Source organism: Pyxicephalus adspersus, chromosome 1 (assembly GCF_032062135.1).
Source record: "Pyxicephalus adspersus chromosome 1, UCB_Pads_2.0, whole genome shotgun sequence".
NCBI lineage: Eukaryota > Metazoa > Chordata > Amphibia > Anura > Pyxicephalidae > Pyxicephalus > Pyxicephalus adspersus.
This window is the reverse complement of record NC_092858.1, coordinates 106258360-106275174: the sequence shown is the minus strand read 5'-3', so window position 1 is coordinate 106275174 and position 16815 is coordinate 106258360. Positions and strand designations below refer to the sequence as shown.

Genomic DNA, 16815 nt, shown 5'->3' with positions numbered 1-16815 from the left:
CCTCAATTAATAAAATATGCAATCTTCAATGCACAGCATAAATAATTTGCTTCCATGTTACTATTGGGTGACAAATGCTGCCCGTATTCTGTATTTTTGCTTTGTGTCTGATTTAAGACCTGTTAAAAAAATAACAGATACTATTGCCCTGATCTAAGGCATTCTTTCATATACATTTTGTTTATTGAAATAAAAAGGAATCTAAGGACTATACTGTTGCAATGAAAAACATATGAATATATTTTTTATTATATATTTTTTTTTTTTACATACTGGGTAATAAATCATGTTAGGTTTCCCACACTTTGTTTATTATGATTTCTTTACTAACAATGGATAAGAAATAATGCCTCCATGGAGAGGTTTAACATAGATAAAACATTCTATAATATTCCAGTTTGCACTTTTGTTTTTAGTGTTTTAGCCAACCAGATATATAATCACTTTTGCATACACTATTCTAGCAGAGAGTAAAGTTGTAAAACAGAAATGTAGTGCAGTGTGATGACCATCAAGCTGTGGAAACAAAAGGTCTTTTTTCCCTTTAATCTCCCACATGTGCTTTTTATATATAAAATAATACTTATTTACCTGAATGTCTGTACAGTATACTATATATAAACAATTACATTCAAAATTAATTGCTTGATTAAGTACCATATCCCACTCCCCCACTGTCCCATTGCTCGATTTTTCAATATATATTTATTCAGGAAAATGTAATATCTTAATTTAAAGTGTGAACATATAAAGCTGACATATTTACCAGCAATTGCTACGTAGGGCTGGTTTAAAAGAATTAATTATCCATAAGATTAATTACTCTTTTAGAGACCAAATTTTGGGTCTCAAGAAGACGATAATTCAGGAAGCCAATGCTTCAGGGGTAGTCTAAGAGAAGGTATTCTTTCAATGACAGTGATACTTCAGAGGACATGATGCCTGCACTTCCAGGCATCATGTTTTGGACTGCAAGTCCAAAAAGAGTGACTCCCTCTTTTCGTTTCTAAAAAATTTTGTTTCTAAAAGAGTTATCAATCTTTTGGATAATTCATTCTTAGGGTTAATATCTTTAGAGAATAGTTTAGATGTGGATCCTATCCCCTCCAATGCAATATCATCATTATTCCAAATAGACACTCGGTATCGAATCTATCCCTAACAACAATATTTATACAGATCCAAGTCTATCACCCTATTTTTTCATATTTCTAGGGGTAGAGGATACCTATACTAGGCCCTCCTTCCACTATTAATTATCGGCTACCTCTGGTTATCAAAAAATAATCTACTTACCCTAGAAGTACTTACCTGGATGCACTTTATAGTAGATTAGCTTCTATGTTCCTACTTAACATTCCAGCATTAAATATATTGACAAATGCAACCTATGCATGTGTCCCTTACACCCTGAAGATTATGTTACAATGCTTTACATAAGAGTAATATGTTAAGTTCAAATAGCCTAGCAGGATTATGTTAAGAATAGCACCAATTTTGAAATTGTTTATGTTTATAATACACTCTTTTTTGTTGTTGTCATAAAAACCCTCTGTGCTCTCTTTCCTTTTTGTTTCATGCTGCAACAACAGTCTTGGCAAATGTATCTTGTTTTCTATAATATGTGACCCTCTTTCACAACTATCCTTACACTTCTAGTTTAGATGCCAATTGATTGAATCAATAGTGTATGCAGTTGTACTTCTCTTCAATAACCTCAGATATCAAGGATCTGCCATTCTCTTTGCAAATTATGTATGTGGTTTCATAATAGTATGATAAAAATAAGGCCCCAAAAAGAAGGCTGTGGTGTCTATAATGCTGGTAATTGGTATCCACTGTCTGCTGCTGGGGGTGTTCCTATGCTCCAAAGCCTGTAAAAGTGTTTTCCTCTTTATTTTTGGCTTCTCTGCAGATTTCAAAGATGCTCTCCCAAAAGAGACACAAACTTTAAAAGTACCTAACTGTTCAGTGTACTTTAAAAAGAAAAATATTAAATATTGATACCATTAGCAAAGCACTCTTTTCCTTGTAATACTATTCCATATGATATTTCTTCTAGACACTCTTTTGATGTGTGCTTAGATAACAAATCTTTGTCTTATGTTATCCAAGCACACACCAGAAGAGTATCTAGAACAGAGGTAGGCAAACTTTTGTGGCCACTAGGCCATTTCAGGGGTGGGCAGCAGAACACTAGCCGAGACTCTCGAGTCCCGCCCTAATGGCTCTTCCCCCACCAGGAACGCCCCCTGAAGGGAAATCCCTCTCCTCCGTATGCATTGTGGAAGAAGATTGATTTTCTTTTCAGGGGGCGTTCCCCATTTACCCCGGCTGCGGAAGTGTTAACGCCGGCAGCGGTAAATAGGGGAGCCACAGCAAGAAGAGGTTCAAGAGCCGCACCGGCTGCGGAGCTCCGGCGGCTCCTGCTCCGGTAGTCTGTTCTGGCTTAAGGGGGCGTTAGGCCGGAACAAACTACCGGCTAGGCCCTATCTGGCCTAAAGGCCGGAATTTGCCGACCTCTGGTCTAGAAGATGTTGTTATGTCATGGATATAATTTGTGACAGTTTATGTAAATATTGATGGGTTAAATTTTGTGTACAAAGAGAGATAACACAAAGACGCAAGTAATTTAAAGATAATATTTAATAATAAAGACTGATAGATAAAACAAAACAGCAAAGAGTTAGATATTACAAAAATACTTAGCTGTGGGAGTGAGTTGCATTCATTCAAAGAGTCCCCCAATTTAATGGCTTGGCAGATGATCAAAAAACATGTTGCATGAAGTAGGTTCTAGTTGAGACTACAGAATTAGGTGTGGCACTGTGTTTTAAATTACCCAGGAACTAAGACAGTGCAAGACCAGTACTTGATCAATGGTCATCATTTAACCAGCATTTTACCTTATAGGGATGCCAGTTAAAGGATGTGCTGCATTCCTTTACAATGACCTTATATAGGGTATACATATACCAGTATATACTGGTAAAGCATTATTGTTGGTGAAACATAATTAATAATAAACTATATTGTGCTAATACCAAGAATAGCCACCAAGATTGGAACCAGTCTGTGGGAAGGAAAGTAAACAGGGTTAACATCAACATCTCTGAGTTTTACATCAGTATTATCTTGTAGTAGCAAATACCTAATCTTTCTTCTTATTTTCCCTTCCCCTATCTGCTATACCGGATATTATCTATATCCATGCAAATAATCACATAACATTATTGAAAAATGTCTTGGGTCAAGTCACTGTCACATCAGTCAGGCAATGGGTCATAGTCACATCATCTTTTTATAAAGGCCTGATAGAATACGGTAGTCCAGTTTATACAAACTCACAGTTTTTCTCCCACAAAGGATCCACAAAAATTTCTATCTTGTCCTGTAACTGAGTTTACTTTTTTACAATAAAATCTAATTCACATAATGCTTTGTTGTCCCTGACATAACATGTGAAGGAATGGTGTATTTCCCCCCTCCACCCACTGATTTAACAAAAATGAGGCTTGTGACACAACCCAAACCCAATCTATCAATGTATTTGTTGGGGGTCAGCTTTTTTTTGTTTGAGCAGGCCATTATAACTTTCATTGAGTCCAGATGAACTTGTCGTATCTTCAATCTTCTTGTCCACTGTATGTAATTCAGCATATTAGTTAAATCCTCCCTCCCAATCTGATATAACTTTGACTCTGTGGAGGGTTAAAAAGCAGTAGTAGTACAAATGGCCTTTTGTGTGACCATAGCTGAACCATCAGTGTGTCATACAATTGATTATTCATCAGCTGTCAAATGCTCCCAATCTGAATCCTCCTGGCAAGGTTTCCCATCAATTATAATCACAGGTGCGTCTAGTTCAACAGATGCAGTCACCAGTCCTGCTAATTGTTGGTTCAAAATGGTTGGTTCCTGAGCACAAATGCCACAACTTAACTCTGTCTTTATTACCACTGGTTGCTGTTTGGTACTTCATCTAGAGCTGTTCTGGATAATAAATCGGTGGAAGCTTTTCTAGATCTTTAGCAACCAATCCATAACGGATCATTGGACTGTGTGGGTAACCTTGTAATAATCTAATTGTGGCATGTTGTTTTCCATCCCAGGTAAATACAAATTGATTCTCAGACTCTCCATCAATGGTCTTGGGAAAGAAAATGTTTGATAAATTAAGTACCATATGCCACTCCCCCACTGTCTCAGCAACAGTCTCTACAAGTGTCAACATATCCAAATCAGCAGCAGCCAATAGATGGACCATTTTTTTTAACCTTTCATAGTCAGTGGTAATTCTGTAATATCCATTAGGTTTCTTTACTGGAAAAACAGGAGCAATAAAAGGACTGACTGCTTCCAACAGGGCCTGAAAAGTCTCTGTAATTTTATTATGTCCCCCCGATATTGCTTCAAATAAACTGGGTGCTCCAGGGGTAGAATGTACACTGGTGTCCATTTAGCATGACCCCTCACAATGGGTTTGACTGCAAACACAGAGAAATAACAGACTGAAGTGCCAAACACATACATCCCTGTTACTGTATGGATAGTCTGGCGCTGTAAGATATCCATTTCTGTTATGTTGTTTGGCAATTCAGATGTAAATATGTTGGCATTAAAGACAGGACCATTGCCTACTTGTAGTCTGCAGTGAACCTTAGAAGCCCATGTAATCTGACCTCCCAAAACTTCCACTGTCACCAATGAAGTGTCTGTCCCCAAACTTCAGGTACAGATTAGTGGAGCAGGGGATTTATCTTTTAGTCAATGATATATAGGCTGTGGTACCCCCCATCCTTTTTCTCTCTTGGAGGGTGTGTGTTTTGTAACATAATCATTTAAAGCTGTTTGTGCCTCCCCATATGGGTTGTCTCTTTTCTGAGGAGGTGTAGAAGGAGGGGTTATTTTTTCTACATCACTAGATGGCACCTTTTGAGTCAGGCTGGCTGTAACTTCCTTTTATCCTTCAGTTGTTTCCAGCACTTAAACAGATCAATAGTATGGATCCCATCAATGCCTGCTTTGGGAACACCACTGTTAAGCAGATTAAGAAAACAAATATTTTCTAGACATTTTAAACCTCTTTATGAAACCCCCCTTTTCTGTCCTTTGTATTGGTCTATGTTTATGTTCTGGTCCTGGTCCTTTTTCAAACTCCTCTAACTGACCCATTAATGCTGCTGCTTCATGCACATTCCCCTGTCTCCCATCCAAAGAACTTATTACTGTGAAAAATGCAGGGTGTAAATGTTTTGGTGCTGTCTTAAGGATTTTCTGTCTCATTAAAAGAGGTAAATCAGGACATATCTGGCCCCACCCAGGTGATAGATACCCTATAACATCCCTCTATACAAAGGGGATCCCTAACCAATCCTGTAATACACCCAGCCTCTCGTACTCTCTGAATCCCCTCACCTAATGTTTGTCAAAGAGACATATCTATCAGTTCTGTTGGAATCTCATATACTTGGGCCACATAGTCTCTACCAAAAGCAATAAACTGAAAGGGCGATCAGTATTGCGTGCCCTGTGCATTTCAAGATGGACTCTGGGGTCCAAGGATACACTTCCCAGTCCAATTGCTTCAATATTAGTCAGCATCACACCGTTTCCACACTGATCTCAAATTCGCAATAACCAAGTCAAAATTCTTTCTCCTGGTATTTGTTTGTATTTCTGTCCAAGCTCAGTCAGCTCCCCTGTAGTATATGAACGAGTCTCCTCTGTTCTGCAGTCCCTGTGGTGGTCTCATGTCTGTATCTCCTCTAGTTCCAGTCATTCCATCAAATCTCTCTTTCAATTAATGTCTCTGTCTAGTTGTTACTATTGGTCTAACAAATTCCTCTGTCTCTTCAATATCATGTCTCTTCCATTTCTTCATCTGACTCAGAAGACCCTGACCAATGTGCAACCTCATCCCATTTTCTTCTTGAAATCAATGCTCTAACATGCAACCTCGCCCCCTCTCTTGTAGGAGACCGTTTCTTACGACGCAGTTTTTCCTTCACAGCATTACCTACATACTTTGAAAACTCTGAAACAAATTCCTCTCTTTGCATATCAGTATCACACAAACACATTCTCAATAGGGATAATTGCTCTGTAATAGTTGCAGTTCAGATTCCAATATCTCTCTTTTCTCTGTCATAGCTTGGAGTGCCTGAAAACACAGCCAGCCCACCTTCTGCTCCTTTTTGTCATACCGAGACTTATCTAATTCCTTCACCGACTGGGATCTGCCAATCGGGTCGGTGCAACATATTTATACCACTCGTGAGAAATTGGGTTCCACTGTCCAGATGCACTCTGATCATCTTGCAACTTTCTTTTACCCCAGCTTAACAACTTCTGCATTTTATTCTGATTGCACTATGACTTACAATACAAAAACCAAAATAATAAATCAGCACAAACACAGTCAACATTCTCCCACTATCAATCTTATCATCAATATCTCTAGTTTGCACACATCAAACTCCGCGTCTCCTGGTACCAAGCGTTATGTCACGGATAAAATTTGCAACAGTTTATGTATATATTGATGGGTTAAATTTGAAGTGTACAAAGAGAGATAACACAAAGACTTGCAAGTAAAATTTAAACATTATACTATTTAATACTAAAGACAGATAGATAAAAAAATGCAGCAACAAAGAGTTAGATATAACAAAAATACTTAGCTGCTAAAGTGAGTTGCATTCATCCAAGGAGTCCACCAATTTAATGACCTGGCAGATGATCAAAAAGCATGTTGCATGAAGTAAGTTCTAGTTGAGACTACCTAATTAGTTGCGGCACTGTGTTTTAAACTACCCAGGAACTAAGACAATGGCCAGTGCTTGACCAATGGTTATCATTTAACCAGCATTTTACCTTATAAGGATGCCAGTTAAAGGATATGCTGCATTCCCTTAGGATGACCTAATATAGGGTATACATATACCAGTATATACTGGTAAAGCATTATTGTTGGTGGGACATAATTGATAATAAATAAAATTCTGCTAACCCAACAGATGTGTAGGAATTTAGAAGGCTGAATGGATTTTGTTTTAAGTCTTTTGTATTTAATATCTGCTTGTATTGTCTAGTCATTGATGGAACCATGCCATAGCACCTAATTTAACTGCTATGAAGTAGGTGGGGCGGAGATTGGTTGTGGTACCAAGCCGCATAAGCACTTCATTCTACCCTTCTCTACCCATTTGCAGAAGTTCTGACATGGCTCTATTTCACAAGAACAAGCCAGCACTCTCAATTCCCAAGAGTCCTCAATAGGGTGATCTTCCTCAAAAGGCTGCCTTATAGTTCCATTACTTATGTAATTAGTCAGAGGACATGGGAGTGGACAAGAAGGAGGTTTCTGGCGCAGGAGGCACCTGCATTCCTGGATCAAATCCCACAGCATTGTGGTCAGTGAGACTCCCACTAGAAACAAAGCAACAGGAGGCTTTTGTTCTCAATCTCAGTAATACAAATAAAACAGGGGGCTTTTTCCCACTCTAAACCCATTCTTCTTTTAGGGAGAGATTGGTCCTATAAACAGTTTGTAGGTGTTATTTCTAAAGTATGTTAGAAAATAACAGGAAGAACCGTTTTACTGTTTTACTAAATAAGTCCTGTAGGCAAAATCAGTACTGTAGGCACCCTTATAACTGTTTGCCTCTTTTGTCTTTAATTTCAGATCAGGAGCGAATTGGTGTGGGGTCAGCCTATGAACAAGAGGGGAAAGTACAGTTTGTTATAGATGCAGTATATGCAATGGCTCATGCCCTTCACAATATGCACAAAGTTGTCTGTCCTGGCAGTGTTGGACTTTGTAGTCGTATGGACCCAGTTGATGGGACTGAACTCCTAAAATACATTCGTAATGTCAACTTTACAGGTAAGATGAACTACATTAGAACATCACTCTGTTCCTTTTTATTATCAAAATGTTTGCAATATGCTTTAAACATATGGAATATACATTATATATTTTTTTTTATTTCCCTTGCACTGCATTGCATATACATTTAAATGTTTATACAGTCAATATTAAAAGGAAAAAGAAAGCTGGGGTTTTTTGTGGCAAAATGAGTAAATTCAGAAGAAAAATATAATATACAAAGTACACGTGATTATATCACAAACGTATTTACACAACAATATTGGTAATTCCCGCATACATTTAGGTGGGGTATAGGACCTTCTAGACAAAGTATCACTGATAATGTACGTCACAAAGTAGAATTATAAGGTAATAACGTTTCGTATCCCAAGCATTTCTCCAAACGGCTTCCTTAGGGGATTTGCGGAGAACATTTAAAAGGGCTGTACATAGACATACCATGTAAGTATTTATAATTGGTATATGTTGGAATAAAACATAGTATAAGTAGTATAGGAGCTCAAGTCCAAATTCATAATAGCAATGTCACTGCCTTAAATGAGTCACAATGGCTCAAATTTGATATGATAAAACATATGATACAGTTGAGAATGATAAAACATATGAGAAACAGTTGGGCAAAATTAAGGTTGACAAAGCACCAGGACCCGATGCACTACATCCACGTGTCCTCAAAGAGCTGAGCTCAGTTATTTCAAAGCCATTATTTATAATTTTTAGAGACTCTTTAGTCACTGGTATGGTACTAATGGATTGGCATAAGGCCAATGTGTTTCCTATCTTCAAAAAGGGAGCAAAGTCATTATCAGGTAACTATAGACCGGTTAGTTTAACGTCCATAGTTGTAAAGATCGTAGAGAGTTTGATATAGAACCACATAGAGGAGTTTCTGCTAGAAAATAAAAATATAGGTAATAGTAAGAATGGCTTTAAGAATGACCGAAGTTGTCAAACAAGTTTACTCTCTTTTGGTGAGGAAGTAAGTAAACAGGTAGACAGTGGAATAGCAGTTGATGTAGTGTACCTGAACCTCGCTAAAGCATTTTACAGAGTACCCCACAGATGGTTATTATGCAAGTTAGGGTCAATAGGTTTAGAAAAGTCAATCTGTAAATGGATAGACAACTGACTTAAAGACGGCATCTAGGAAGTAGTGATTATTGATTCATACTCTGAATGGTAAGAGGTTATTAGTGGTGTACCCCAGGGTTCAGTTTTTTACTGTTTAACATCTTTATAAATGATAAAGAGTTTGGGATTAAAAGAACCATTTCTGTGTTTGCAGATGACACCAAACTATGTAATGGAATTAAGTCCATACAGGATGTCTATAATTTACAAGCAGACATGGATGTATTGTTTAATTGGGCATCAAAGTGGCAAATGACATTTAATATAGATAAATGTAAAGATATGCACTTGAGGGATAACAACATGCTTGTTTCATACTGTCTAGGGGGAATACAGTTGGGGGGTCAGAAATGGAAAAGGATCTGGGGGTTCTGGTAGATCATAGACTTAAAAACAGCATGCAATGCCATGCTGCAATATCTAAAGCTAGTAAAGTACTTTCTTCCATTAAAAGAGGAATAGACTGCAGACATTGAGACATATTCCTGCTCCTGTACAAAGCATTGGTCAGACCACATTTGGAATATGCAGTCCAGTTTTGGGCACCAGAACAAAAAGGACATTGTGGAAGAGAGGGACAACTAAAGAGAGGGACAACTAAACTAATAAAAGGAATGGAGGAACTTGGCTATGAGGAGAGATTAGCTGAACTGAATCTATTCTCCCTTGAGAAGAGATGTGTAAGGGGGATATGATCACCCTGTATATGAGTAAAAGAAGTTTAAGCTCTGGATAAAGAAAGGTTTCTTCACTGTAAGGTCTGTGAAAATGTGGAATCGGCTCCCTCAGGAAGTAGTTTCAGCAACTACTATAGATTGCTTTAAGAAAAAGCTGGATGCTTTTCTAGAAGCACAGGTTATAACTTAGTATTAAGTTATTAGTATTAAGTAAAATATAGGAGACTGTTGATCCAGGGAACATCCGATGGTCTCATGGAATCAGGAAGGAATATTTTTCCCCATTAAAGCAAATTGTACCAGGGTTTTTTTGCCTTTCTCTGGACCAACTATGACCATATTGTTTTATTTCTTGGATATGTTTATTTCCCTGGTGGTTGAACTTGATAGACATGTCTTTTTTCAACCTAACCTACTATGTACATAACTAAGTTAGTATATATACTAAGTATGTATAGTCCATTTATCATTGTCTAGTACTATTTTGGAGTTGGAAAGTAATTGTTAAATCACCAGGTGTTACAGAGAACAGTTTGAGGCAAGGAGAATCAGTCAGAATTGAAATGTTGCAGCATTACTCTATACTACTCTGTCAATTTGAAACAGCTGGCCAATGTGGAGGCAACTTTACCAACTGGGCAAACCTAGTGCAGTTTCTGTAGCCAGTGACTCTCTTGCCTTTACCCTGGGCCTGCCTTGAGTGTAATAAATATTAAATGAATAAATTACATATATTTGATGTGAAATGACAATAGGAAAAACAACATCTGATCTAAGGTACCTGTCAAGGTTTATATTTATCCAAGTCATTGTATACCTACTAGTCATGTTCATCTGCACTTGTTTTGTAGTGTTGAAGGACATTTCATTATTTTCATTATTTGTGCAAGTAGCTTCTTAAACTCTGTGTCAGGAACATACTAAAGCATATATAGTCACACAGATAACATCTTAACCCAATAATCACAGACTAATCATGATCAAGATAAGCAATGTGAAAGTTGGTTATTGAGTGTGGTATTTGTTCACATAGGTGGGTGATGATCCACAGATTAGAACACAGTAGTCTCTATACCTTACAGAAAAGGGACATTTTTGGAAGACAATGAGGCTTTTTTTGCAATGAGTGTAAAGAAACCAACCTGACGTAGCTTTTCCTAAATGATGAGGTCTTTTACCAACATTGCTCGCCTATGTATAGCATTTTACCATCTCTTCCCAGCCATTTATTAACATTTCACAGTATTTTTGGCACCAAAGAATTAGATTAAGTGGAACTAATCACAAAAAAAAATAGACGTAGGGGTCACTATTGTCAAAAAAACTTGCAAACTTCCCTTGCTCCTGATGGCTTTTTCCCTGCACAATGCATGTGCCATAGTGCGTAGTACTCTAAAAGGACAAAGTTACATCATCAGTGGACACCCAATGTCTGAAGAGGATTGAAGTAGACCCATTAATTTTGGCAGCAAAGAAGGCAGCTTCAGGAAATGCAGCAGTGACAGGTTCATGTATCTTGCTCAGAAAATGTGCCATTATTGTCAGGTTACAGCAACAGCTCACCCACTCCAAAAAAAAGTTTATTTCCACTTTTAAGTAATCAGAACAGGGTGATTTTACAAACGTTCAATTCTGATATTTTGTTCTTGGAATTAACATCCTCTTTCCATAGTGCTGGAATTCTGTTAACTGAGTTACCGGTGTGACTCTTATTTTGCTTAAGAAGGTACTTGGGTAAGTAGTAAAACATAGGAAAAACAGAAAAAAACAATATACAATGAAGAACACCAATTTTTTAGCAGGGTTTTTTAGGCCAATATCAACAACATATATTATAAAAATAACCAATTTTTTTATAATATTTACATTACAATGCTCATTTCCTTGTGAGGGATACATTCTGGGCAAACTCTCTACGCGTTTCGCGGAAATATCCGCTTCCTCAGGAGAGAGAATCTGATGATTGTGTTCTTAGCAACACTCTAAGTTAGGATCAGTAGTGGGGAACAGATCGGTAGTCATGGCAGTGAAGCTGTTATATGTTTTGCTCTGGTATCACTTTTAAATCACATCCAGTTGTTATTACAATTTTGAAGTCCTTAAGTTTTAATGTTATTTCTATTAGTCAATTTTGGATGGAACTTGAAGCAAACAATAATACCGTACTGAAATCTCACAGCTGAGCCACACGTTTACACACCAGCTCCCCTGCATGCTCATAGAGTTCCTTCAGAGCTCACTTCAAGTTACAATTACATTTTTTGGCTATCTATTGATCCTGATCTATTGAGGGAATGTAACCCAAGGGTTACATTCTTTGCACTGGCTGGCAATGTAAGAGGCATTTTGACCACCATGCTAATATCACGTGAGTGTGGATATAGTAATTAAAACAGGGGTTTCCTGTTGAATTTTAATTCCATAACACACTATTGCCAGTGTAGTCATCCTTAACACCAGGACACTACAGATCGCTTACAATAAGGCAGTTGTTATCAGAGCTTAATTATTGTATACAGAAAAAAGTTTTATTTCTCCAAACTCTGAATGTATTTGGTCTAACAATTATTCCTGGTTCTAGGTGTCTACTTGTGTGGCCATGGTATAAACACAGCTGGACATTGTGTCCACAAAAGAAACTGATGGCTACAGTAGAATATTAAATACAGAAAGCATGTTTGTTATTTTCTTTTTATTGTAAAAAAAACAAGCATCAACACTCTTGTACATTTTCCTATTGATGCTACTATGGAGATATACCTTTACAGGTATTGCTGGCACACCAGTGACATTCAATGAAAATGGTGATGCACCAGGTCGTTATGAGATCTACCAATACCAAATCCACAATGGAACCCCTGAATATAGAGTGATTGGACAGTGGGCAGATCATCTCCACCTCAAAGTAAGTAAAGACACAAATTATTTACCCAACTGTTAGCTTAGTACAGAGTCATAGTCATAGTACAGCACTCACCGGGTCAAGAACAGTGATATCCTTTTTAAGCACAGTATGACTGATTACCTATTTTGTATGTGTTTCTGGAGCTTCTGCCAGTTGATCCTATATGTGGGCACACCTCTGCTCATAGTAAGGGCAGGGGAATCCTTTACAAATATAAGAATAAAAGTGTCTAGGTCACAGCACACAGTATACCACCACAGTCCAAAGCAAGGAGATATTTGAAAGAGTCTGTGGAGTATTCACTGTACTTCTGCTGTAGGACGTACATTAAGAAAACTAAAAGGAATTATGGATGCCTGGCTCTCTTGGTTTATTGATATTTTCAGTGGTTTTTGAGTCACCTACTAGGCCAATCAGGAGTGAACCACATTTCATCCTTCCTGAATTTATTTTTTCTAGATCAGGTAACTCAAAGTTCAATGTATCAGGATCAATTTGATAGCCAGGGAACTGGGTGGGAAAAATGTTTTGGAGTTATCATACTTTTGCTTCTACTTAAATGTTGTTGTTATACTTCATAAAACTGTCTTTATTAATATATTTCTATGCTATATTTGTGTTTCTTTCCAATTTTCCTAAATTTTTTTTTCCATCAAGATTGATCGTATGCATTGGCCTGGCACCCCTACTTCATCTTCTAGCTTCCCACAGATCCCCCCCTCTGTCTGCAGCCAACCTTGCCTACCAGGTGAAAGAAAAAAAGTTGTAAAAGGAATGCCCTGCTGTTGGCATTGCGAAAAATGTGAAGGTTATCAGTACCAGCTTGATGCCTACACCTGCAAGAGATGCCCGATCCATATGAGACCAAATGAAAACCATACATTCTGCACCCCAATTCCAGTCATCAAACTTGAATGGAGTTCTCCCTGGGCTATTGTGCCAGTTCTTCTTGCTGTGTTAGGTATTTTGGCAACTCTGATAGTTGTGGGCACCTTCATGCGATATAATGACACACCTATTGTTAAGGCTTCTGGTCGAGAACTAAGTTATGTTCTTCTCACTGGCATCTTCTTGTGCTATGTCAACACTTTCATAATGGTGGCCCAGCCAGGATATGGAACCTGTTCACTGAGAAGGGTCTTTCTTGGACTGGGAATGAGTATTAGTTATGCTGCTCTGCTTACTAAAACAAATCGTATCTACCGTATTTTTGAGCAGGGTAAAAAATCAGTAAGTGCTCCACGATATATCAGCCCATCTTCTCAATTAGTGATCACTGCCAGCCTTTCCTCTGTCCAGCTACTGGGAGTCCTTGTATGGTTTTTTGTGGACCCATCCAGGCCTGTTGTGGACTATGAGAACCAGCGAACACCAGATCCCCAGCAGGCACGAGGAGTGCTTAAATGTGACATTTCAGACCTTTCCCTTATTTGCCTTTTGGGTTACAGCATGCTTCTTATGGTTACCTGCACTGTTTATGCTATCAAAACCCGTGGGGTCCCTGAGACATTTAATGAAGCAAAGCCAATTGGTTTTACTATGTATACAACTTGCATTGTGTGGCTGGCCTTCATCCCAATTTTCTTTGGTACTGCTCAATCTGCTGAGAAGGTAAAGAAAAAAATTACATTTTAAAGTAAAATATAATTCCCTGCATGTTTTCTTGTGTTATTGTAGTGATATTTGTAAACAGGAAGCATACAATATATGTTGTTGCCCTGTGATTCAGGCAGATTTTCTAACATTGATTAATGTAGAAAAAGTAGGCTGAGGTCTGCTATGCTTAACATTTTACCGTTAGAGCAATATTTAATGTATTTCACAGACATGAGGTTTTTACCATTGGCTCAAAAGGTTTATAAAAAAAAAACAGTTCCAGATGTAACCTAAATTGTATTATGCACTGCTCAATCTAGTGCAGTAGTGCAAATTTAGACAATTTAGACATTTAGACAAGCAATGTCAGCTCAGGTTCTTGCAGTTATTATAAGGCTAATGAAAGCTGAATAGTTATTGTGGGTTATTCTAAATTGTTGTACTTTACACTGTTACTACATCCTTTTGTCATTCTAACCATTCTAAACCCCAGGATACGAGAGCAAATCTCTCCAGAATTAACAAAAGTTTCATCCCCTAGAGCTGTCCCATAATGACAGCTAAAATGTTAAGTTTCCCAAAACTTTGTTACTTACTGACAATGCTCACCAGCACAAATAAAGGCTGGTAATAACCCAAGAGGAGACACAGACAACAATGCACTTTTGACAGAAAATCTAACCCTTTAATATTTTAGCCAAAACAAAAACAAATGTTGCTTCTACATATACCTAAAGGCTATCTTACTCTGTGTTGTATTTTCAAAGGGTTTAAGTAAACTCCATCCATTTATATCAATTGTAATAGCTCTCATAAAAATTAGCAAATTATTTTGTAAATTTAGCAACTCTGATGATATTGGCAGTTTAAAATTTTAAACCATTATGAATTGATAAATGTTATGACCCTTTTCAGAAAAAAAATCTCTATGCATAAAAAACTTACCATTCAAAACTAGAAAACACATTTTTGTCTTAAATTCTAATTTAATTATTTAATTTAACTTCTATTTTTATGAAATAATGATTGCTTTCATCTGTTTTATTTCAAATTTTCAAGTATTAGATATAATTTTATAGGGTATGAAAAGCATGCCTGTAAGTGTTCATCTTGATAGGATATTAGTGTAACTGGATTATCTTGAGTTAATGAAGAACCCTTTTGTATAATTACATTGATACATAATTATTTTATCTGAACAAAGGCAAATTTCCATTAAATTCAAGCATACTAGGGAAAGTCTTTCCAGAATGCTATTGGCATTCTTATAATTCTCTGTACTAACACAAGGACAAAAAACAAAAATACCAACAGTGTACACATAATATTGTCCTGACAATAGTTAACAGTATAAATAAAGATGGTAGTGAATCACATTATTTGTGGAATGGTAAGAACCTTCTACATTTTATGTGAAACATATATATATATAGGAGTTAAAGGGTAACACTCCTGCCATTTATGGAAGATTTTTTTAACAACATTCACAAATTTATTTTCCCTATATATTATATACAGTCATATGAAAAAAACACTATCTCTTTAAAATTTAAGATTGTACATGTTAGGACATCTGAAAAATCATATGGCCATTAGCAGGTTCTAAAAATATTGCTTGAAATCCTGTTGCATGATGTAACCAATTTTAGCTGTCACATGGATGGCCTCACATTATGTTTTGACATATAGAGGAATTCATGGTCAACTCAATGACCGCTAGGTACCCATGTCCCATGGCTGCCCAAATCATCACCCCTCTACCATGGGGGGTAACTGTTGGTATGAAGTGTTTGTTCTGATATTTTGTTTTTTTTGTGTTTGTTTTTTTGCCAAATGTGGCACTGTGCTTAATGGCCAACATCTACACGTTTGTGGTCTTTCCAAAGGACACTGTTCTTGTGGTGTTTTCAGATGCAACATTGCAAATCTAAACCATGCTGCCCAGTTTATTTTAGAGAGAAGATGCTTTGTCCTTACAACTCTCCCTAGCCAGCAGTACTTGTTCAGTCCTTTCCTAAATGTACTGTTATCAATTTTTAACATTCAATATGCTGAGGCCTATAGTGTTGTTGTTGTATTTTAATTTTCTTGCAGTTTCTGTTGGGGTAAATTTGCTAAGACAACTCTTGGGAAGACTGGAAACTGTCTTAAATACTTTTGTATAATAATGTAGTTTTGTGAATACTTTTCACAATTGCTTTTCTAAAATCATTGCTGATGTCTTTCCTCTTGACATTGTGTTAACACACACCTGAATGATCAAAACCAGCAAATTACCAAAACCCATGTTTTTGTTGGGGTGGTCACACTTGTTGATGATCAATTAAAAAAAATGCATTTATGTAGCAGTAAGTGGTACTGCTGTATTTAATTTTTCACACACTGCTTCTGCATTTTGATTTAGTCTTGGTGAATAATAAACCAGTATAATATGTCATGTGTTTTTGTTCATCTGAGGTAATATATATACTCAAATTTTGGATGTGTTAAGGAATAATTTTTAATATCTCCTAATACACAAAACTTTATATTTGGAAAAGGTTGATGTTTTTTCTTTTATCATGACTGTAACTTTAGTTAACCAGTGAGTTGCCTTTCTTTTGAAACTCACA

The 16815-nt window shown here is 37.0% G+C and overlaps 1 protein-coding gene across 1 annotated transcript in view; it reads left to right on the top strand.

Annotated features, from left to right (window-relative positions):
* The window catches only part of GRM4 (glutamate metabotropic receptor 4), a 147894-nt gene that overhangs the window by 117443 nt on the left and 13636 nt on the right, over positions 1-16815 (top strand). Inside the window, exons 7-9 of the mRNA XM_072422658.1 lie at positions 7688-7888; positions 12471-12607; positions 13265-14218. Coding sequence (XP_072278759.1) covers positions 7688-7888; positions 12471-12607; positions 13265-14218 — 1292 coding nt within the window. The remainder of the gene's footprint in view (positions 1-7687; positions 7889-12470; positions 12608-13264; positions 14219-16815) is intronic.